Below are 25,809 nucleotides of genomic sequence, written 5' to 3' on the forward strand. Positions count from 1 at the left end.
ATAATCACATAATCACACCCCAAGAATTGGGGTTTTAGCTAGACATCATAAAAAGGTAAAAATCGTTACCAAATTATGTTTCCATCAACTGGGTAAGATTGATATTGTCTTTACAAAGGTCTAAGATGAAGAATCTTCAACACCCACTTCCAATTTCTTAGAAATAGAAATCTTCAAATCTTCAAAGCTACAGAAATATTGTCTCTAAACTCAGTTCTAAGCTCTCAAACTTGAAAACTGAATGATAATGAAAACTATTGAATGCTAGATACTAAACTAAGAATTTAAAAAAATGTATTTATAGTTGCCAAAAATGTGCTACAAAGGACCATTTGATGCAATAAGTTGGGATCGTTGATCGACTCGGTGATCCGCCCTTTGGTCAATTTCATCGCCTTTTTGCTTTAGTCTTCAGCATCTTCAGGTTTGTACTTCGAGAGATATGGCAATGCATCGCAGAACCATTCGATGACTCACCAACTACTCCTTTCTATCGCCGACTTGAGTTTCTCCTTTAGGGATCGGCACATTAGAACATTAGGCGAGATAATGGCCATTTGGCGACTCACCCAATGGATTAGACGATCCTCATGCTTTCTTTTCTTCGTTCTTTCAGCATCCTTGTTCCTTTTTGCGCATTAGTGTCCATGCTTTGTTCCTGAATCCAAATACCTGAAAATCAAGGATTTACATAAGTTATTGGCACAAAATATACATTTGAGGACACTAAATCTATTAAAATGAAGCCCTAAATGAGTCCAAATCGTGGACTCATCAATCACCTACCTCTCATAGAGTTCACCTATAATAACATCTTCCATTCCAGTATTCAGATGGCCCCTTATGAGACATTGTATAGGCGTAGATGCAAGTCTCCAATTGGTTGGTTTGAAGTAGGTGAATCAACCTTGATTGGGCCAGATTCAGTTCATGAGGTTATGGAGAAAGTTCAACTCATCAGAGATAGACTAAAGACAACTCAGAGTTATCAGAATTCCTATGCAAATGTAAAGAAAAGGGACTTAATGCCCATTTGGATTGACTCATTTTAGGTGTTTTTAAGCCTAAATAGCTTTTAAGTAGTTTTGAAGTGTTTGGGTAAAGTTAAAAAATGCTTATAAACACTTATTTTAAAGCCAAAATAATAAAAATAAGCCAAAAGCCATAAGTTAGAAATCCTAACCTATGGCTTTTGGCTTATAAGTCATAAGCCAAAAGCCAATCCAAATAGGCCCTTAGAGTTTGAAATCGATGATTGGATTTTCCTAAAGGTGTAACACCCCGGATTCGAGAAATGAAAAATTCCAGATTTTTAGATTTTGTAGGTGCCACCGACAGAGGCCACCTACAGACCGTAGGTTGAACCACAGACCGTAGGTGGGGTCCGTGGTTGGTCACCTCAACTTTCCCCCAGAAACCCCAGAAAAGCCTTGACCAATGGCAAGACCTACGGACCGTAGGTAGGACCACGGTCCGTGTTCCAAGTCTGTGGTTCAAACCCCAGTTTCCAGCCTTCTGACTGCCAACGACAAATGAAAGGATGGACGAATAGTCGACCTACGGTCCGTCTGTCAGGTCCGTTGGTAACCCAGTGGATTTTTAGTTTAGGGGTAGTTGGGTCTTTTTCTAATTATTTTATCCCTAAACTACTTCGTTTTGGTCAGTTTTAGCCTATTAACAAAAGAAGTGAAAGAGACAACTCAAACCCCTCCAAGAACGCAACAAATTTTCTTCAGTTCGAGCCCTGGAAATGAAAGATTTCTCTGTGAAATTTTTCACCAGGTATGTGGGATTTCACTAGTGGGTTCCTTCCATCCACTAGTCCTTAGAATTCAGTCAGATTCTTGATTCGCTATATCTTTCTTACACATAAGGTTTCTAAAACCTTAGATATTTTTTGTGATTTAGATATTAGAGTACTCCTAATCAGGTTATCATAATTTCATAGAATCGTTGCTTAGGTTCTTTGCATGAACCTTAGATCCCTAGTTGTGTAGATTCTTTTAGTTCATGAATTACACATGCTAGATTAGTTAAACATATATACATGCTTCAGTTTTCGAATGTCACATTATTAGTATATAATTATTACATTCTCATATTTTACATGTCAATATTTTGAGCTATTCAACATGTCAGTATTTCAGTCATAACGTGTCATATACATATTCAGTTGGGAGTAGGCTTAACACCGAGTGGAATAGGGTTTCAGTGTACCCTTATAGTCCCAGAACTATGTGCCTCCATTGGTTAAGTCCCCTATGTGGGCATTAATTTTAGTCATTATGCAGTCATGCCTTTATACCCCTAGCAAGGTATATCGGGCCCTTCGATAGGGTGTATACATCAGACTCCACAGTTAGATCACTAGGTGGCTGTGTCATTTACTAGTAGCTCACACAGTTAGACTCTAGTGCAATTGACCAGGTTTTTTAGTATACTTCAGTATTCAGTCTCAGCATGTTATATCTTTGGTCATTGCATTTAGTTTAGTTCTTTTCAGTATATATGAGTATTTTCATCATGTTTAGATTATATCAATTCTTAGTTATGCTTTGTTCAGCTTATATGTTTGTTCAACTTTTATCCATATCCTGCATGCTCAGTACCTTCCAAGTACTAACGCATACTCTGCGCTACATCTTTTATGATGTAATTATAGGCCCTCAACATTCTGATCACGTGTAGATCAGTTCCCAATCCACATTCTGCAGCTTCAGTGGTGAGGCCTCATACTTCGAGGACAATAGACATATTTTTAGATTTTGTCTTTCATTTCAGTTTCAGTTTTTCTAGGGTTAGCTGGGGGCATGTCCCCACAATTCTAGTCAGTTAGAGGCTTTTTTAGACATAGTTTTAGATTCAACTTTAGTTTTGAGTAATTGTTCAGTATTACTAAACTCTTAGAATTTTATATATATTCAGACCAAAATTGGGTATCCCCATCATTCAGTTATTTCATGATTTAGCTTCCACATAGTATCTTTTTTATTCTATTAATTATAGTTTGCTTATGATATGCCAACTCAGGGTATCGTGGGGTCACTCGTGATCCTAGGTCCTGTATTTTCGTCAAGGGGGTATCCTTTGGGCGTGACAAACTTGGTATCAGAGCATTAGGTTTAAGAGCCTTAGGATGTTTGAAAGCCGCACTAAGTGGAGTCCTTTTCATAGGTGTGAAGTGCACCACATCTAATGAAAGGGAGGCTATGAAGTGTTTTAGGAAAACTTCACTTTCTTTGCTACTCTTATCGTGCGTGAGGTATGATCCAATTTTCTTGTTCTAATCCATCGTTATGCGTTTCAGATCATGCCTCTTCGTAGAGCTTACCCACAGAATGCTAATGCACGCAACGCAAACACAGTTCCTCCAGTCCCAGACCATGAGGTTTCAAATGCAAAGTTTCGAAATGCTATCCAACTTTTGGCTCAGAGTGTAGCCAACCAGAAAAATCAGCAGGTTCTAGCTCCTACTAATATAAATGGTGGATCAATGGCATCTAGAATTTGAGATTTTGTTAGAATGAATCCACCTGAAATTTTAGGGTCGCAAGTTGGTGAGGACCCACAAAACTTCATTGATAAGGTTAGGAAAATCTTTGGAGTGATGCAAGTGACTAGTAATGATATGGTAGAGTTGGCATCTTACCAGCTTAATGATGTGGCTCACATTTGGTTTACTCAGTTGAAAGAAAACAAGAGTGTGGGTGCAACTCCTGTGACTTGGGAGTGTTTTAATGGAGCTTTTCTGGACAGGTTCTTCCCATGAGAGTTGAGGGAGTCTATGGCACAAGATTTATAATTTGAGGCAAGGTTCCATGTTAGTCTAAGAGTACGGACTTAAGTTCACCCAACTCTCCAGGTTTTCTCCACACATGGTTGTCGATCCAAGGGCACAAATGAGTAACTTTTTGTTTAGAGTATCCAATTTGGCGAAGACAGAGTGTAGAAGTCTATGTTGTTAGTAGATATGAATATCTCTAGGCTTATGACTCATGCTCAGCAGGTTGAGGGAGATAAGCTTAGATAAATGGCTAAGGACAACAATAAAGCTAGAATAGGGAAATATGAGTACTCTCAGCAGAAATTGGGTGGTGGAAATCACTCACAATTTTGACAGGATCAGTATAGTAGGGCACCGGGGTCTAAGTCTCAGGGGAGTGTTTCAGGAAATAAGACCTACCCAAATTGTCCAAAGTGTAGTAAGAACCATCCGAGAGAGTGTCTTGCAGACAAGGAAGGATGCTTTGGGTGTGGTCAGTCTGGTCACTGGGTGAAGAATTACCTTTCTACCAGGCAGGGTCAAGATGGTAAAAGTACTTGGGCTCAGTCTACAGTCCCAACAACACCAATAGGTCACCCAACTCAGCAGGATATGTCATCTGGTACAGGTAGTGGTTAGCACCAGAACATGTTCTATGCTCTCTAGGCTCGCCAGGACTAGGAAGATTCTCTTGATGTGGTCACTGGTACGTTACAAGTCTTTCTTTAGATGTTTTTGCATTGTTAGATCCAGGTGCTACTCTTTCTTTTGTAACTCCCTTTATAGCAGTAATCTTAGGTGTTAGTCCAGAAACTGTTTCAGAACCCTTCTCAGTCTCTACTCCAGTTGGTGACCCAGTTATAGATATACATGTATACAAACATTTCTCTGTCATAGTTTCTCAGAAAGTCATCTCAGCAGATCTTGTAGAGTTAGAAATGGTAGGCTTTGATATCATTCTAGGCATGGATTGGTTACATTCCTGTTATGCCTCAGTCGATTGTAGAACTAGGATCGTTCGGTTTCAGTTTCCAAACGAGCTTGTCTTAGAATGGAAGGGTAGTATCTCAGTCCCTATAGGTCGATTTATCTCTTTCCTTAAGACCAGAAATATGATCTCTAAGGGTAGTGTAACACCTGTTGAGGAAGAAAGGAAGGAATTAATAAAAGATGTTCTTCGGCTTGCTCAGTTAGGAGTTAGTCTTTTGGACACATCAGATGGTGGTGTGATGATACATAATAGATCAGAATCCTTGTTGGTAATAGAAGTTGAGGAAAAACAAGATAGTGATCCTATACTGCTTCAGTTGGAAGAAGTAGTTCATCAACAAAAAGTAGAGGTTTTCTCTGAAGGGGGAGATGGTCGCTTATGTAGTCCTAAGGTGGATGAGTAGGTGAAACAACCTTGATTAGGCCAGATTCAGTTCATTATGCTAAGGAAAAGTTCAGATCATCAGAAATAGACTTAAGACAAAAGTCCTATACAGATGTAAGGATAAGGAACTAAGAGTTTGAGATAGATGATTGGGTTTTCCTGAAAGTATTACCTATGGAGGGGGTCAGGAGATTTGACAAACTTTGTTGGGAGCTACTTGGGAAGCAGAAGCAGCCAAAAAGGCCAAGTATCCTCACCTCTTTCCTTCCAATTCAATTTCAGCTTGAGATAATAGTTTTCTCTCCGGTCTCTCAGTTTACTCGTGCGTAAATTCAGTCTTAGTACCTTTTTCCTTCAGTCGTTCTTGCATTTCAGCATATTTGCATGTTCCTGGAACTTAGTTCAGTCATATTTCAGTTTCCAATACTTAGTGGTAGGGATTGTAGCTCATTCCCTCCATATTCTACTAGTTTAGATTTCATTCGAGTTCCCAAGGGGAGAGATATTGTAAACCCCCTGATTCGAGAAAGAAAAATTCCAGATTTTCAAAAGTTGTAGGTTCCACCAATGGACCGTAGGTTGAACCACAAATCGTAGGTGGGATCCATGGTTGGTCACCTCAACTTCCCCCAGACACCTCAGAAAAGTCTTGACCAACGGCAGGACCTATGGACTGTAGGTAGGACTATGGTCTGTGGTCTAGGTCTGTGGTTCAGACCCCAGGTTTTAGCCCTCTGACAGCCAACGACGTCTATAGGACGGTCCGTCAGTCGACCTACGGTCAGCCACTCAATATTTAGTTTAGGGTTAGCTGGGTCTTTTACTAATTATTGTATCCCTAACCTACTTCGTTTTGGTTAATTTTAGCCTATTATTCTAGTCAAATTTTACCCTAAACCAGTATTCACTAGAATTCACCAAGCTTAGAACAAAAGAGGATAAAGAGGTGACTCAAACCCCTCTAAGAACGCATCATGTTTTCTTCAGTTCCAGCCCCGAAATCAAAAGATTTCTCTGTGAAATTTCTCACAGGTATGTGAGATTTCACTAGTGGGTTCATTCTATCCACTAGGTCCCTAGAATTTAGTCAGATTCTTTATTTTCTATATCTTGCTTAGACCTAGGGTTTCTAAAACCTTAGATATTTGTTGTGATTTAGCTATTAGAGTACTCCTAATTAGGTTATCATGTTTTTATAGAATCGCTGCTTAAGTTCTTTGCATGAACCTCAGAACCCTAGATGTAGATTATCTTAGTTCATGAATTACACATGCTAGGTCAATTAAACATATATACATGCTTTTGTTTTCAAATGTCATATTATCAATTTATAATTATTACAATCTCAGATTTTGCATGTCAGTATTTTGAGCTATTCAACTTGTCAGTATTTCAATCATAATGTGTCATCTACATATTCACTGGAGTAGGCTTAACACCGAGTGGACTAGGGTTTCAGCATACCCTCATAGTCCTAGAACTACAAGCCCCCGTAGGTTAGGGCATCAGATTTAGTGATCACGCCTGTTATGCCTTCATACCCCTGGCAAGGTATGTCGGGCCCTTTGATATGGTGTATACATCAGACTCCATGGTAAGCTCACGTGGTGGTTATGTCGGTTACTAGTGTCTCCCTCAGTTAGACTCTAGTGCAATTGACCAGGTTTTCAGTATACTTCAGTATTTAGTCTTAGCATGTTATGTACTTGGTCATTGCGTTTAGTTCAGTTCTTTTCAATATATATCAGTATTTCCATCATGTTCATATTATACCATTGCTCAGTTATACTTTTTTTAGCTTATATGTTTGTTCAACTTTTATCCATATCCCTTCCAAGTACAGATGCATACTCCGTGCTACATCTATTCATGATATAGGTTTTGTCCCTCAACATTCAGATCATGCGTAGATCGGTTCCCGATCCACATCCAACAGCTTCAGTGGTGAGTCCTCATACTTCGAGGACAATAGACATGTTTTCAGATTTAGTCTTTTATTTTAGTTTCAGTTTTGCTAGGGTTAGCTGAGGGAATGTCCCAGCAACTCTAGTGAGTTAAAGTCTTTTTCAGACATAGTTTTAGATTTAACTTTAGTTTTGAGTGATCGTTTAGTATCACTAACCTCTTAGAATTTTATATATATTCAGACCAGTATTGGGTATTCCCCATCATTCAGTTATTTCATGATTTAGAATCCGTATAGTATCTCTTTTATTCAGATAATTAAAGTTTGGTTATGATATGCCAGTTTAGGGTTAGCTTGGGGTCACTCCTGATCCTAGGTCCCGTGTTTACATCAGGGGGTAGCCCGGGGCGTGACAAACTTGGTATCAGAGCATTAGGTTTAAGAGTCCTAGGATGTCTGAAAGTCGTACTAAGTAGGTTCCTTTTCATGGGTGTGAAGTGCACCACATCTAATGAGAGGGAAGCTACAAGGTGTTTTAGGAAAAAATCACTTTCTTCGCTACTCTTATCGTGCGTGAGATATGATCCAATTTTCTTGTTCTAATCCGTTGTTATGCGTTTCAGATCATGCCTCTTCATAGAGCTTACCCACGTAATGCTAATGTACGCAACACAAATGCAGTTCCTCCAGTCCCAGACTATGCAGAGTTTTGGAATGCTATCCAACTTTTGGCTCAGAGTGTAGCCAACTAGAATAATCAACATGTTCCAGCTCCTATTTATAGAAATGGTGGATCAGTGACTGCTAGAGTTTGAGATTTTGTTAGGATGAATCCGCCTGAGTTTTTAGTGTCGCAAGTTGGTGAGGACCCACAAAACTTCATTGATGAGGTTAAGAACATATTATGAGTAATGCAAGTGACTGGTAATGATAGGGTAGAGTTCGCATCCTACCAGCTTAAGGATGTGGCTCACATTTGGTTTACTCAGTGGAAAGAAAACATGAGTGTGGATATAGCTCCTGTAACTTTGGAGTGTTTTAATGGTGCTTTTCTGGACAGGTTTTTCCAAGAGTGTTGAGGGAGTCTAAGGCACAAAAGTTTATGAATTTGAGGCAAGTTTCCATGTCAGTCCAAGAGTACGGACTTAAGTTCACCCAACTCTCCAGGTATGCTCCACACATGGTTTCCGATCCAAGGGCACAAATGAGTAAGTTCCTGTTTGGAGTATCCGACCTTCAGCGCAAAATGAATTAGGTGGCCCCTGACTTGTCAAATTAAAGATATCCAAATCCTCTTTCCAACGCCACTGTGTTTGCCTAATTCATAGCCAAGAGTAAAAATTTATGCTCATTTTAGTAAAGTCATGTCGGGTAGGGAAAGCACCACGACCCATTTGATGGGCCGCGATGCTCTAGACGGGCCCGTCTAGCCTCTTTTGAAGTCACTTTGTCAGTTTCTAAGTCAGGGTCGTATTGGTTTTTTCCCTTATGTGTGGGGCACTTAAACTAAGTCGTTTGGTGCTTAAAAGACGTCGTTTGAATTAGTCTAAGCCTAATAATCTAGTTAGAAACTACCTAGAACCCTCATTCTCGTAAAATCATTTAGTTTAGAAAGAAAAGAAGAGAAAGAGGTGACAATTTCTCCCAAGAACAAGTAAAGGTGTTTTTCAATTTTATCCCCGAAATCTAAAAGATTTCTCTGTAATTTTTGTCACCTGGTATGTGGGATTTAATTAGTGGGTTCCTTTCACCCATTAGGTCCCTATAATTCAGCCAGTTCTTCAATTTCTCATAAATTGCTCAAACCTAGGGTTCCAAAACCTTGGAGATTTCATTGTGATTTTTGTTGCTCCAGTTTCCACGATCTAAATAACATGTTTATTGAAAACTTTGCATAGTCCCATGTATAGAACTCAGAACCCTAGCTTGTATTAATTATCAGTACTTCATTAATTATACTTGCTAGGCCGATTAGTAAAAAAATCATGCTTCAAAATTTGAATGCCAGATATTTTAGTATATTTATGTTGCATTCTTAGATAGCATGTCATTATTTTGATATACTTAGTATTTTAGTAGAATTTTATCTATACATATTCAGTTGGGAGTAGACTTAGCTTTGAGTTGGTCTAGGGTTCAGCGTACCCTCAAAGTCCAAGAACTACGTGCCAACGTAGGTCCAGAAGTCCCCTCTATTGGGCAACAATTTTAGTGATCACGCCACAGTCATCCTTTATACCCTTGGCAAGGTATATTGGGTCGTCTCGATGAGCCGTATACATCAGACTCCACATTTAGCTCACGTTGTTTATGTCGGTTAATAGTAGCTCCCACGATCATACTCTTATTGCATTGACCATGTTATCAACATTTACTTCAATTTTCAGTTCAACATATTATGTTCATGATTAGGTTTTGGTCATTGTATCTAGATTACTTTTAAGTTATACTTCCGTACAACCTGCTTCCATGTTCAGTTTATATTGTTCAACTTAGTATCTATATCTTGCATGCTTAGTACTGCCGCATACTTTTGCGCTACATTGTTGTGTGATGTAGGTTCAAGCGCTCAATATCCAGACCATGCTTAGTTCGACTTCCAGCCTATATTTATAAATGTGGCGTGCTTCACACTTCTGAACAAGATTTTTCTCAACGCGGCTTGTCTGACATCCTAGAACATTTTATAAAATCTTGTGCTTTGAATACAAAGTTTGTCATGACCCAAAGTACACCCTTGGCGTTAAATGGCGTATAAGACCCTGAGACTACACAAGAAACTTGACATGCATACCACACTACATAATGGACAAAAGTAGGAAATCTCATATAATGAAAGAATTTGACTTAAAAATGGATGTCTAAAGGTAATCTCTACAGGCCATTCTAATATATAAAAAAGCTATAGGGACGTAACCCATACACCACATACAACATTTGAAAACTAAAGACATAAAAAATATAGTAAATGTGACATGGTCCTCGGATCATGAGGACTCACAAAGTCTTCAATCTACTAAGCAATAACTAGCCACGAGTAGAAGGAGGAAGATTGTCGAACCCTATAATACTGAAATAATGTGGGCACAAGTATGCATTAGTACACGGAATGTACTAATTATGAGGGATACACATAAAACATGATACATTACCATATGGGGACATAATCGAAAGCATGATATACATGACCAAGCTAAACATCGTAAAATCATTTATAGAAGAATCATAAATCATGAACATAGTCAATACATCTTAAAACATAAGGAAATCTTCATAAAATATTTGAAAGTAACTTAGTCATTTGATTGGATATTATCTGTCACGGACAATAGACCATGTAAGCAATACCACGAAATTCAGTGTAACTCCCACATCGAGAAGGGAGAGTCTACTTGCCAAGACAGAACTCCATATCATGATTCATATGCTATTTGTGGATCCACTAGCTAGGTCAATTAAGAAAATCTTATGGGAACATGTAGTTTGAAACTAGAGGTTGCTAATGGAGACTGCCCTATTTGAGCCTCCACCTCAAGTTCTCTTGGTGCTATGTTAAATCCTAACAAAATAGTCATATTGAAAAACATATCATCATACATAGAAAAACATAATTATGATACTAATGCAAGCTTAAAACATCATAGAATAGCTCATTAAATCTTGAATCAAGCATATGTGAGAAAACCTTTCACCAATCATGATTCCTTAATGTGTGAGAACATCTATTCACAATTTCATTGATGCTCATCGTAGATCAACCTAGATTATAAAGCATTCCTTTTAATAAATCATGCATAACTCTCATGAAAATAATATTCATATACTCATACCTTCTTCATAAATTCATGTCTTTAAGAGCTCATAATCAAAATCATGAAAATTTTATGAATTCATTGGAAATCAAATGGAAAGTGTGTAACTGGGTCAAAATAATCATAATAAGATCAAAATTGAACAATTGAATCAACACAATGTGAACCCATGAAGAATTGAATGAAAACCAAATAAATTTAATAAAATTGAACTGGGAGAATTGAGAAATCATTAGGGTTTAATGGGTGAATGGAACCCATTGATGAAACCATATGTACCTTGCTCTTCAAAGCCCAAAGCAATAGTTAAAAATAATACTTGATTTGGAAACCCCATCTTCTTTTTTCTTTATCTTGAGAGAGAATTTTTGAAGAAAACTCTGGATGGGATTTGGGGATTTGAGTAAATGAGAGAGTTGGGGTAAATTTTGAGGTAGATGTGTAGTTATATGACTTAGAAATAGGAGGAAACGAATATAATATAGGCAGTTAATGCATAGCAAAAGATGTAAATATTCTGAAGAAGTAATTATTAGATGATTTCTATGGTTTGGACCTACGTTCCGTAGAACTTCCTACAACCCAATTGTTCAACTATATAACAAACTTCCAAAAACACAAATTCACCCTACTTTCCATAAGACCTTTCTACAAGTCATCGAGCTTCCTACAGTCCATAGACCCCATTTATAGTTCTCAACTTTCCGTACAAAATTCTACTAAGTATGGAATCTTTCTACGGAACAAACCTATGACCCATCAAACTACCTACGACTTGTCCTGACTACTAAAACTCCTACCTAAGAGTGTGTAATACCACAAATTCAAAAAGAGATAAAATTATAGATTTGGAAAGTTGCAGGTGCCAACTGACGGTTGCCACCCCCACGGACCGTAGGTAGGGTCTGTGGTTGGTCACCTCAGCCTAGACTCATACTTCAAGACCACGACCTGACCAAAAGACCATAGGTCCATGATCTAGTGGTCCGTAGGTCGGCCAAAAATCTCTGTAGTTAGCGGCGGTTGACCAGGACAGTTCGTAGGTCGATCGAAGGCCCATCGGTCAAGAGTCCAGGGTCCATAGGTCAAAACATCAAAAACCATTCTCTAATCACAAAACAATGGCCGTGCAAGACGGTCCTTCGTCCTGACCACAATCATTCAATGAAAATCTCATGGATCGCGAGCTAGCAGTTATTTTAGGGGCATATGGGTCCTTTCCAATTTTAATTAAATCAATATGGTGTTGTTTTGCCTAAGTGTAGGGTAGAATTGATATAATTAGGTTTGATACTATGAAGGGAAACTTTATGGTTTAGATATATCAGTATATGATAGATAATTTATGAGTAGAATTGCTTGATATTGAAGCATATATGATGAACTTGATGTTACGTTCTTTGAGAGTAAAGCCTAGACTATGAATTGTTGATTGTTGATTGTTGATGTTGTAGTGTGGAAGGGATACTTCCCACATTAATTGCTAAGCGTGATTGAATGAATGTGAAAGTTTTTCTCACATGAATGAGTCTAGGTTGAAAGGGTTGCTCACCTAAAATGAATCTAGACTAAAATGCTAAATAATTGATGAGGTTAGAGGCGACTACCCTTGACCTCCATATGAGAAGGATATGAGGCGATTTCCCATACTTCTTAGAGTTGAACAAGAGACGACTCCCCACATTCTTATTATGATGATTGGAAATGGAGGTGAGTACCCATGATCCTTATGAAATGATATGGAGACGAGTACCCGTATCATATGATGTTAGTTGTGGAGATGAGTACCCATGATCTTAAAGTAAGTAAGGCAAGAGCTTTGTATGTTAGGAAAATAGGCGAATCCCCATGTCTTTAAAAGTAAGTAAAAATAATGTGATTTATGTTATGAAGATGAATAGCTAGGATTGTGGCTTGAGTTGCCTTCCATGATGTAAGCATGACTAGAGGCGGATGACCCAAGCCTTGACTAAGGATAAGTTGAGGTTACTTAAGGAAGTATTCCTCCTTTATTATGATGTTTAATGTGCATTGATTATTCTTATGGCTTATGTCTTGTGTTGACTAATGCTTATGTTATGCCTATGTTGATGTTTATGTAAGCTATCATATTTAGTACATGTTTGTACTAACACATACTTTTGCCTACATTTCGTATCAAAATATAGGGTCCGGCGATATCGATTCTCACACTCGTGGCTAGGATCATAGTAGATCAAGGAGTGAAGATTTGGTGAGTCCTCATAACATTCGAGGTTTGACCACCATTTCCATTTTATGTCTTTCTTTTCGTGTTTAAACTATTGTATGGGCTGTGTCCCAAAATTATTCATATGTTAGATGGTTTGAGACAATGGTATTAGACTTCCGCTCATTATAAAGAAACTTTGATGGTATTTGAAATTTTTTTAAATTTCTGCACCATTTTCTATTTACTTTATGTTATGATATGATAAGTGGCTTGTATAATGCCTCTCGGTGTCTTGTACGCCTTGTTACATCTAGGGGGTACCCCTGGGTCGTGACAAACTTGTTAATCAGAGCACAAGGTTTACAATGGTTCTAGGATGTCTCAAAGCCACGTCAAGTAGAGTCTTGTTCATAAGTGTGAAGCGCGCCACATTTATGATTGAGAGGCTACTAGATGCTTAGAGAATCTCACTTCTTCATTTCTCTAAGTCGTGCCATAGAGTTTAACTCTATAAGGTCTTTCCTTTAATCCTTACCCGATGTTTTTTAGGATATGACTACTAGAAGGGCAGCTAAAAGGAATATGGAAGACAATGTGAGTCAAGAAGCTCCTCCCCAAGCTCCTGCTCAAGCTACAATTGGCAGAGAATGTAACAAATGCAGAGTTTAGATCGGCTTTTTAGGCATTGACTCAAGCCATGATGGCACAAGCCAATAGAGAGGTGGTAGTCCTTGTGAACCCAAATATGGGTACGGCGGTGTCAAGAGTGAGGGACTTTACAAGGATGAACCCTCCAGAATTTTATGGCTCCAAGGTTGGAAGATCCTCAAGAGTTTATCGATGAGGTCTATAAGGTACTTGCTATCATGTGAGTGACTCCAGTAGAGTAGGTGGAAATGACTGCTTATCAACTCAAAGGTGTTGCACAAATTTGGTTCAACCAATTGAAAGAGGCAAGGATGGTAGAAGCGGGTCCATAGAATGTGAGAGGTTCAAAAGTGATTTTCTTGATTGATTCTTCCCTCTTGAGATGAGAGAGGCCAAGATGCTTGAGTTCATTAATCTTAGGCAAGTAAATATGAGTGTGAGGGAGTATGCTTTGAGGTTCACTCAATTGTCCAAATATGCTCCTTCTATTGTGGCAGATCGTAGGGCTAAGATGAGTACGTTTGTGTCGAGTGTGTCCGACATGGTAGTCAAAGAGTGTCATACCTCTATGCTTGTCAATGACATGGACAATTCTCATCTTATGGTGCATGCCCAACAGATTGAAGAGCAAAAACTTAAGGAAAGATCTAGGGAGACAAAGAGGGCAAGAATGGATGATGGTAACTTTTCATATTCTAGGTCCGATGGATGGGGTCGTTCAAGGTTTTGGCAAAAGTTCTCCATGCAAGGTTCATCTAATGTTCCTTCAAGGCCTAATAATGAAAGGGTGTCTAACCCAAAAACTCAAGAATATGGTAATATGTCTTCGATGTCTACTTGTGCTAAGTGTGGGAGAAATCATGAGGGTTAGTGTTTAGCGGGTTCCAATGCTTGCTTTGGTTGTGGGTTGATGGATCACAAGATTAGGAATTGTCCTTCGATTGCTAAGAATGGTGGAGATGGTCATTATAGGGCTCAACCTCATCCTTCATCTGGTCCAAGTGGTTTTGGTGCGAATACTCCTAAGAAAAACCAATTCTATGCACTGCAGACTAGAGGTGAACAAGAGTGTTCTATCGATGTGGTTACCGGTATGTTGAATGTTTTCCAACTAGATGTTTATGCTTTACTTGATCCCGGTGCTACTTTTTCTTTTGTGACTCCCTATGTGGCTATGAGATTTGATACTCTACCTCATGTGTTGTTAGAGCTTTTTTCTATCTCTACCCATGTTGGTGATTCTGTTGTGGCTAAGAGGGTTTATAGGAGATGTCCCATTTCCTTACCCCATAAAGTTACTCTAGTAGATTTTGTACAGATTGATATAATAGATTTTGATGTTATCTTTGGGATGGATTGGCTACATTCGTTTTATGCTTCTATAGATTGTAGGACCCCTGTAGTCAAGTTTCAATTTCCAAATGAGCATATCCTAGAGGGGAAGGGGAAAAATTCTATGCCTAGAGGTCAATTTGTCTCTTATCTCAAAGCTAGAAAAATGATTTATAAGGGTTGTATCTACAATATAGTTAGGGTAAGGGATGTGAATTCTAAAACCCATTTTCTTGAGTTGATCCCCATTGTAAATGAGTTTCCAGATGATGTACCCGGTATTCCTCCTGAAAGGAAAATATACTGCAGAATTGACCTTTTCCCAGATACATAACCTATTTCTATTCCTCTTTATAGAATGGCTCTGGGAGAACTTACGGAGTTGAAAGAACAATTAAAGGATTTGTTGGATAAGGGTTTCATCTGACCGAGTATCTCTCCATGGGGTGCTCCAATTTTGTTTGTTAGGAAGAAAGATGGTTCACTCTGTATGTGTATTAATTATCAGTAATTGAATAAGGTAACCATTAAGAACAAGTATCCTCTTTCAAGAATAGACGATTTATTTGACCAACTTCAAGGGGCAAGTTATTTCTCTAAGATTGATCTCCGGTCGGGTTATCACCAATTGAGGTTGAATGAAGAAGATATTCCAAAAACAACTTTTAGAACCAGATATGGTCATTTTGAGTTTTTGGTTATGTCCTTTGGTTTGACTAATGCTCCGGCGGCATTTATGGATTTGATGAATAGGGTGTTTAGACAATACCTTGATATTTTCATAATAATGTTCATTGATGATATTTTGATTTATTCGAGGAGTGAGGATGACCACATAAATCATCTGAGGATTGTGTTGCAAATCCTTAAGGAAAAACAACTCTTTGCTAAGTTTAGCAAATGTGAATTTTGGCTAAAGTCAGAGGCTTTTCTAGGCCATATTGTAGTATTGAGGTAGATCCTATTAAGATGGATACGGTCAAGAGTTGTCCTAGACCTCTATCACCTACAAATATTAAAAGTTTCTTGGGTTTGGCCGGTTATTATAGAAGATTTGTTGAGGGGTTTTCTACGATTGCCTTTCCATTGACGACATTAACTCAAAAGAAAGCTAAGTTCATATAGTCTGAAGTTTGTAAGAAATGTTTTCAAGAGTTGAAATTTAGACTTACCACCGCTCCGGTGTTGACTTTACCGGAAGGTATGGATAACTTTGTTGTTTATTGTGATGCCTCTAGAATTGGGTTAGGGTGTGTGCTTATGCAAAATGGTAAAGTGATTTCCTATGCTTCAAGGCAACTTAATATCCATGAGAAGAATTATCCTACCCATGACCTTGAACTAGAGGCGGTCGTATTTGCCTTAAAGATTTGGAGGCATTATTTGTATGGTGTTCATGTGGATGTTTTTATCGACCACAAGAGTTTGCAATATGTGTTTACCAAAAAAGATCTAAATCTTCTCCAAAGAAGGTGGCTTGAATTATTGAAAGATTATGATATGATTGTTCTCTATCACCCGGTAAAACAAATGTGGTGGCGGATGCTCTTAGTCGATTATCCATGGGTAGCGTTGCACATGTTGATGATGATAGAAAAGAGTTGGTTCGAGATGTTCATAGGTTGGCCTGGTTGGGAGTTCAACTAGTGGATTCCATCAAGGGTGGTATTATGGTCCATAATGGTTCCGAATCATCTTTTGTGACTGATGTGAAGGCCAAACAATGTCTTGATCTGACCTTAGTTGAATATAAAGAAATGGTGCTAAAGAAGTCCGTTGAGGCCTTTTCCCAATGGAGAGATGGTGTCCTAAGGTATTAAGGTTGTTTGTGTGTTCCTAATGTTATTGATCTAAGGGAACAAATCTTGTCAGAAGCTCACAGTTCTCAGTATTCTATTCACCTGGGATCCACCAAGATGTACCGTGATTTGCGGGAGATCTATTGGTGGGATGGGATGAAGAAAAATATTGTGGGATTTGTGGTTAAGTGTCCTAATTGCCAACAAGTAAAGGTTGAGCATCAGAAATTGTGAGGTTTATCCCAAGACGTTAGCATTCCTACTTGGAAATGGGAAGATTTGAATAGAGACTTCATAGTAGGGTTGCCACGTACTCGGCAACATTATGATTTGATTTGGGTTATAGTAGACCGAATGACGAAGTCAACCCATTTCATTCCCGTCAAGGTTTTCTATTCGGCGGAAGATTATGCTAAGTTGTATTTGAGAGAGACGGTAAGGTTGCATGGAGTGCCCTTGTCCATTATCTCCGATAGAGGTACTCAGTTTACTTCTCAATTTTGGGAGTCTTTCCAAAAGGGTCTTGGCACTAAAGTTAAGCTTAGCACAACTTTCACCCCCTAACCGATGGGCAAGCAGAATGAACAATGCAAACATTGGAAGACATGTTGAGGGCTTGCGTGATTGATTTCAAGAGAAGTTGGGATGACCATTTTCCTTTGATTGAATTTGCCGATAATAATAACTACCATTCTAGTATTGGTATGGCTCCATTTGAGGCTCTTTATGGTAGGAGGTGTAGATCTCCTATCGAATGGTTTGAGGTGGGTAAGGTTACCTTGATCAGACCAGAGTTAGTTCATAAGGCTATAGAGAAGGTTTGACTCATTAAAGGGAGGTTGAGAATGGCCCAAAGTCGACAAAAGTCTTATGCCGATGTTAGAAGGAGAGACCTTGAATTTGATGTGCTTGATTGGGTTTACTTAAAAATCTCACCCATGAAGGGTGTAATGAGGTTTGGTAAGAAAGGGAAACTTAGTCCCCGTTTTGTAGGGCCATATCAAATTTTGAGACGTGTTGGTAAGGTTGCTTATGAGAAAAATTTGCTAAATGAGTTGGCATTGGTGCATCTGGTTTTCCATGTCTTTATGTTAAAGAAGTGTGTTGAAGATCCGACATCTATAGTTCCCCTAGAAGGGTTTGTAGTCAAAGAGAACCTTTCTTATGAAGAAGTTCCAATTTAGATCTTAGACCGACAAGTTAAGAAATTAAGGAACAAAGTGGTTGCTTCCGTGAATGTGTTATGGAGAAACCATCTAGTTGAGGGTGCTACTTGGGAGGCTAAGGCCGATATGATGTCCCTGTACCTCATCTTTTCCTCCTACTCTAGGTTGAGGTAATGAGTTTTTCTTGGTTTGCTTTTGTTTGAAGTCATGTGTGTTTTATGTGTTTCCATGATTTCCTTAAAATGCATGTTCATGAAAAAGCTTAAGTTTTGAAAGAAAATGGTTTTTATGATTTATTTTCCTCATGTTGTTGTGCATTGAGTATGAGTTGCCTATAGACGTTATGAGATGAGTTATTGAACATGCCTTAGCTTGGAGTGGAGATTTCCTCCTTGAATATGTGCTTTGTGTATAAATTGCATTAAGGCTCCATGAGATTGTGTTGAGCATTGCTTTTAAGTTTGGAGATGGTAGTTCCTCCTTGAATGTAAGAAATCTGAAATTTCATGCATATTGGGTTTTTAGATGTAGTTCCTACTTACATATGATGCCTTGAGCATGTTTAGCTTGGATTTGATGTTTCTTACTCGGTTGTGTGCATTTTGATGAGTTGCATGCATGATGGGCTACTAGTCTTGAGTCTTTTCGTTTAGAAATGTGCCTAGAATCTCATTCAAGGACGAATGATCCCAAAGAGGAGATAATGTAACACCCATGGATTCAAAAAGAGGTACAATTGCAAATTTGGAAAGTTGCAGGTGCCAATTGACGATGGCCATCCACGGACCGTGGTTTGGACCACAGACCGTAGGTAGGGTCCGTGGTTAGGCACCTCAGCCTAGACTCATACTTCAGAACCACAGCTTGACCAACGGACCGTAGGTCAGACCACGGTCCGTGGTCCAGGGTTTTGTAGGTCGGCCAAAAATCTTTGTAGTTAGCGATGCTTGACTAGGACGGACCATAGGTTGATCGACGGTCCATCTGTCTAGAGTCTAGGGTTCGTAGATCGAAACCTCATAAACCAGTCTCTAACCACCAAACGATGGCCGTGTAGAACGGTCCATCGTCCTGACCACGGTCAGTCGATGGGGGTCTCATGGATCGCGAGCTAGCAGTTATTTTAGGGGCACATGGGTCTTTTCCAATTTTAATTAAATCAATATGGTGTCGTTTTGCCTATGTCTAGAACACCTTTATAAGAATTTTTAACCCCCAAATTTCCCCATTTAAGTCATTATTTCAAAAGCCCTAAAAAATCCCAAAAACTCTCCTCTCAAATATTCTCTCTCTAGAAGGTGGAAGAAGAAGGAAGAATTGAAGCTAGGTTAAGTCAAGTCTCCAATCTTCAAGCTTTTGTGGGCTTTGTGATTAAGGTATGATGGCTTTTCATCCATGGATTCCTTTCATCCATGAAGTGCCTTAAGGTTCCCAAGTTGTGAAGTCTAAATCCCCAATTTGAGTTAGGGTTTCTTCCATTATTGTGGGTTTTGATGAATGTTAATCCAAATGGTTGGATTATGATTGTTTATGATTGAATTGATAGAATTACATGTTTTTAGGATGAAATCACATGTACCCATGCCTATCCCATGTTTCTAGGGTAGAATTGATATAATTGGGTTTGATGTTATGAAGGGAAACTTTATGGGTTAGATATATCCTTATAGGATAGATGATTTATTAGTAGAATTGCTTGATATTTAAGCATATATATTGGTCTTGATATTAAGTGCTTTGAGAGTAAAGCCAAGACTATGAATTGTTTATTGTTGATGTTGTAATGTGGAAGGGATACTTCCCATATGGATTGCTAAGCATGATTTAATTAATGTGAAATGTTTGCTCACATGAATGATTCTAGGTTGAAAGGGTTACTCACCTAAAATGAATCTAGACTAAAATGCTAAATAATTGATGAAGATAGAGGCGACTACCCTTGACCTCCATATGAGAAGGATATGAGGTGACTTCCCATACTCTTTATAATTGAACAAGAGGCGACTCCCCACGTTCTTATTATGATGATTGGACATGGAGGCGAGTACCCATGATCCTTATGAAATGATGTGGATGAGAGTACCCGTGTCATATGATGTTGGTTGTGGAGGCGAGTACCCATGATCTTAAAGTAAGTAAGGCAAGATGCGAATACCCATTAGCCTTTGTAAGTTAGGCAAATAGGCGAATCCCCATGTCTTTAAAACTAAGTATTATTAATGTGATTTATGTTATGAAGATGAATAGCTTGGATTGTTGCTTGAGTTGCCTTCCATGATGTAAGCATGACTAGAGGCGGATGACCAAAGTCTTGACTAAGAATATGTTGAGGTTACTTAAGGAAGTATTCCTCATTTATTATGATGTTTTATGTGCATTGATTATGCGTATGGATAAGATCTTGTGTTGACTAATGCTTAGGTTATGACTATGTTGATGTTTATGTAAGCTATCATATTTAGTACATGTTTGTACTAACGCATACTCTTGCCAACATTTCTTATCAAAATGTAGGGTCTGGCGATATCGATTCTCACACTTGTGGCTGGGATCATAGTAGATCAAGGAGTGAAGATTTGGTGAGTCCTCATAACATTCGAGGATTTGACCACTGTTTCCCTTTTCTGTCTGTCTTTTCTTGTTTGAACTATTGTATGGGCTGTGTCCTAAGATTATTCATATGTTAGATGGTTTGAGATAATGGTATTAAACTTCCGCTCGTTTATAAAAAAAACTTTAATGGTATTTGAAAATGTTTTAAATTTCCACACCATTTTCTATTTACTTTATGTTATGAAATGTTAAGTGGCTTGTATAAGGCCTCTCGGTGTCTTGTAAGGCTTGCTACATCTAGGGGGTACTCCTAGGTCGTGACAGAGAGCCATCTAAGATCCATAGAAAGTTTCACAAACTGTAGACTGGTCTCCTAGGACACAACCAGTAGCTCAAAATGAGACATTTCCTTTCCAACTTTGAATTTCCAATTTCTAAGGTGTTATATATATGGTAGGCATTATCAATCTTCGATTGTTTAGTTTGAGTTGACATAGCCTAGACCATATGCTACAAATTTGATTCAAGAGGCTTTGGACTAGGTGATGATGATTCAGGACATGTTTTTGACACCTTATAGTAGGCACAAAAGTTATGATTTAGGATCTGGCTTTTAAGATTCTCAATTGGTGATAGATTCTTTCTCCATGTGTCGCCCATGAAGGGTGTGATAAGATTTGAGAGGCGGGGAAAGCTTAGCCCTAGGTATATTAAGCCTTTTGAGATCCTCCTAGGTAATTGGGAAGGTTGCATACCAGTTGTCTCTACCTCCAGTATTCTCAACTATCCACCCACTCTTTCATGTTTTTATGCTGCACCGATGTGTTCTTAATGAGTCTCATGTGTTTCAGTATGATGCAATAGAGTTGGATGACTGTTAGACCTTCTTGGATGAGCCAGTTGCCATTCTAGCTAGGGATGTGTGGCGGTTGCGTTCAAGAGCCCTTCCTGATGTTAAGGTCTTTTGGAGGCATCTTTCAATAAAGGAGTCTACCTAGAACATCGAGCATGATATGCAGGAGCAGTTTCCTGGCTTGTTTGAGCCTTCAGGTACTTTTTGACTCTTACTTTCATAGATGAAAGTCATTTTTAGAAGTGGGTGTTGTAATGACTCATTTTTGTATTTATGCCACCTGTTCGTCATTTAAGTATTCTTATAGCAATCCCAAGCCATTTATGACTTGTTGGAACTAAGAGTTTGGTCACCTAGTCGTTTGTTTGATTTATATGTAAGTTTTAGTGTCTTGGAGCTTTTTAATCTTTAACAGTCAATTTTGATCAAAATTTCAAGGAGATAACCTTAGAATCCAATTCTGACAATTTCATTAACTTTGTAAGGGTCAATTTAGACTAGTAGCATGGTCGGCATGACTTACAAGTTAAGGCCTAAGTTTGACTTTAGTCAATATTCTGAATAGATGAGCTCAGAGGAGAATTCTGTCATCTCAGTTAGCTCCAAAATGTTCAATTTGGTCTAGAATTACCCTTTGTTTGGATCTCGAGGCCTCGGGGCTAATTTCGTGCCCTATTGTGGATTTGGCTTAAAGTTTATTTCGGTATGGGACCTATATTTTGTTAAGATGACTTTGTATGGAACTTCTGATTGCTCCATTGAGTCCAAAATGTCATTTTTAATTAGTGTGTATATCTCGCATGTGTGTACGGGGGTCTGAACCAATCGTCTTGCTAGCTGGGCGACTTAAGCCCTATCTACCTAATTGGAAGAACTTCAAACTATATTTTAGAGGCTCATCTTTGGCTAGGTTGTATAAAATCTCTTTAACCATACTCTTAAGGGTAATAAATAATTCCAACTTCAGTCTACCCCTCATTGACAACTCAACTATACTATCTAGGCATACATAAAAAAATTATAAACTTAATTAGAACCTCGTCTGACAACATATGATCTTGGGTACAACTTTTAATGCTCTTGCTAATCTAATGACTTAGTCATACATCATTGCTCTCATCTAAAAGTCAGTATCGCACACTTGTACCACTCACACTCATTGCAACTAACACTTTAATTCCTCACTTACTTCATCTTAAACTTACTAGATTAGATCTCAAAACTATCATCATTACCCTTGTGTTGCCATATTTCTTTTATGACGACACTCATCACAAATTTAAGCTTAGTGTCTAGTACTAAACACAAATATCAATATAATTTCTCACATACTATACTAACATACAACTACTAGATAGAATTAAGAAACACTCGCTCACAAAGACCTTATGACAAGTAGTCAATCTTTATCTCTCAGTCTACATACTTACAGTTTACCGTCACATTATCTTTCACAACTTAAGTAGTATTTACATATTTACTATACATCATTACCAAATTAGTTCTATAACCCTCTAACATCATGAATTTCCCTAAAAAATCATAATCTTATCTTAGATCTATCGGCTCATGAAAACTATGATCTTTTATTCTACACCTATACTTGGCCTTTACTAACACAATGTTACACTGACATAAACTCCTTTCTGGTTAAATTATACTGTAAGCCATCCATACTAATAAGTCTTACTCTACCATTTGTCATGAAATCCACAAAAGATTACTACTCATTAGCCTACACAAAAGGAAAAACAAAACTCATTAACTATCTCAATTTCTAAGGTTACCAAACTTCTAAATGCATACTTCTAACTCTGGGCACTTCTACTACTACGGGCTTATAAAATCACAACTCATACTATCTTTCAAGTGAAAAATACTATGCAAGCATTCTAAAACATACTCTTCTCTTAAAGGTTTCACCAGAAACAAGGTTTTAGAGAAGAGAGTCTATGAGTACATCTCTCTTTTAGCTTGAATGCACGATTCATATAAGTAAGAGTGCATTCTTTTGAATCTAAACACTTAAGCTCACTCACGAGATTCTATCAAGCCCCGTTGTAGTCTCATTTTTTTCTTAAGATTTTTGCTCAGAGTAACTCATCAAAAATGATTTGGGTTTTGATATTTCAACCACCTTGAGTAGAGGGGTAGTCAAATGGATTTAAGAAACACACGAGTTTGAATAAGGTCCTTATGACATAGTTCTATTGTATGATTTAGAGTATGAAAGAAGAGAAACTTTTCTTAAATGTCTGTAGTCCTTCATTTATAGAAGTGGGGGCCTTCACAACCTCAAATAAGATGTCTTCGTAGACGCTTGAACTCTTTGCTCTGATAACAAGTTTGTCACGCCCCAAATATATACCCTGGACGTGGCCACCACTCGAGAACCATTTCTGGTCCCCAAGAGCACCCTTGGCCTAGGTGACTACTTAGCGGAAGACATATTGAAGCATTTATAGGCTTTAAACAGAAGTAAATCATTAAATTGTAAAATGCACAACTCATACAGTCTGAAATATACTCAACACAATAACAATGCAAGGAGGCTCACCAAAAGGTAACTGGAGTGCAAAGTAATCTAAACGAAGTGCATGTTAATGATCCTGAATACCTATATCTATATCATAAAAAGATGCAGGTCAAATTACATAAGTACATTGAATGTATGAGTATGTAATATAGCCGAATAGATAAATAATTGAACTGATAAGGCTGGAAGAATACTTACCACAACTCAACTCAATACAAAGCATTAAAAGACATGAAAATATTTTAAAAAATTTCATAAATAAAAGATGTTAACTCAAGGATGTATATAAAAATATAATAAATACTCTTCACTCTTATTTGAGTGATTCTCTAATCGACAACCATCACTATGAGCTATGTGATGATACAACGTCTCGCCCACGCTACCAAAACTGTTCTATACCGTGCCGGGGTATAGAACCTCTCAACTAAGTGGATCCACTAAGAAATAATGATTCATCTAATAAGTATGATCTTGTACCCATGTTGGCAAGTCATGGTTTATGAGGATTTTGAGTTGTCTGAACTAATCTCCGTATCAGTTCTCAATACTACTCCTAATAATATATATACTCATTCTCAAAGGTATAAAATATCCTCTTTCTCTAGTTTGAGATAATTGCTCTTAAAAGAGGTAACTGCTCTTTAATATCTCTGAACTCATAAACTCATTTAAAATTCAAAGTTTCTCTTTTCTCAAAATAATACTCTCTTTCTTTATGTAAAAATGAAACATTTGGGAAATACTTAGTTCCCTTATATTCTTTCTCAAACTCCTCTTTACTTTCTCAAAAACTTCATTTAAAACACAAAGGCTGACTTAAAAAGATTCTCAAATTTTATAGTTCAAAATAGGGTTCATGCTGAAATATAGAGTTAAATGAATCAACTTAAGGATATCAATAACAATATAGCCTTATGTACTTGGAAAGAACAAAGTTCTTGGCAAAATTGATGAAATTCGAAGAATGCTTGAAAACCCTAGCTTTTCTCCTCTTTAATACTTGATTTAAGTCTTTGAAGTTTTAAATAACGTAAAATAATGTTTTAACATTGTATAGATCCTTTATTAGGGGAAAAAGGGTCGTGGTTTAGGCTTAGAAAGGGGTGGGAAAAGACTAAACTACCTTTCTTTAAACTGGCGAAAAAACGGGTCCATCTATGGTTCGTGATTTGATCTACGAAATGTAGATCCCATCCGTGGAATCTATATTGAATTTTTAAACCTCCAAAGTCTAGTTACGGTTCCAAACAACGGTCCATAGTAGTTCTTACATCCTGTCAGTTGGATCCATAGGATTTGGGTCCCAAAATTTGACTCCCAGTACTCTACAGATGACTTTACAGAATGAGTCATCTTCAACCTACGGCCCATCGATTGGATCCGTCGTTCACAGACTTAGAAAACTCTGATATGGTAGTCTATGGTAAAACAGTCACAACATTTTACTTCAAACACAAAATGAGGCAAACTTGGTTGCGTTGGAAAAATGAATCATAGACCTTTAATTTGGTAGGTCTTAGGCCACCTAATTCATTATGTGCTAGGAGATATGATCATTTGAAGTAGACCTAAGTAGAATCTTATGTCAAAACATAATCGGTAATGAATCTTTCAACTCAACTTAGTGCTAGGAGATTCTAGTGACCTTAATTTATATCCAAAATCATTCCCCACTAAAGAATTGACGTTAACACCGAAGAAAAATTTAACAATCACTTAATACAATCTTACATGTAAATGAAGAATAGTTTAGGTCTTAACTTACAATTTTTTTGGGTGTTACAATGTTTTTACCTTACTTGCTCAGTCGGCCTACGATGCCTAGTGAGTACCTTTGTTTTGATACTCATGATATACTCTCCATCTTTTTCG

The 25,809-nt window shown here is 37.9% G+C and overlaps 1 protein-coding gene across 1 annotated transcript; it reads left to right on the forward strand.

Annotated features, from left to right (window-relative positions):
* The first annotated feature begins 3,523 nt into the window (after positions 1 to 3,523).
* Positions 3,524 to 4,402, forward strand: LOC125833328 (uncharacterized). The gene is made up of 2 exons (XM_049512470.1): positions 3,524 to 3,718; positions 4,121 to 4,402. The coding sequence occupies exons 1-2, from the start codon at positions 3,524 to 3,526 to the stop codon at positions 4,400 to 4,402; spliced, it is 477 nt and encodes a 158-aa protein (XP_049368427.1).
* Positions 4,403 to 25,809: the final 21,407 nt, after the last annotated feature.

Source organism: Solanum verrucosum, unplaced genomic scaffold (genome assembly GCF_900185275.1).
Source record: "Solanum verrucosum unplaced genomic scaffold, falcon-dt-bn FXZP01000274.1, whole genome shotgun sequence".
NCBI classification, from domain to species: domain Eukaryota; kingdom Viridiplantae; phylum Streptophyta; class Magnoliopsida; order Solanales; family Solanaceae; genus Solanum; species Solanum verrucosum.

Coding starts and splice junctions, on each gene's coding strand:
- LOC125833328 (XM_049512470.1), top strand. CDS start 3,524: ATGAATCCACCTGAAATTTTAGGGTCGCAAGTTGGTGAGGACCCACAA. Junction 3,719..4,120: donor AGAGTGTGGGTGCAACTCCT/GTGACTTGGGAG, acceptor CAATTTTGACAG/GATCAGTATAGTAGGGCACC.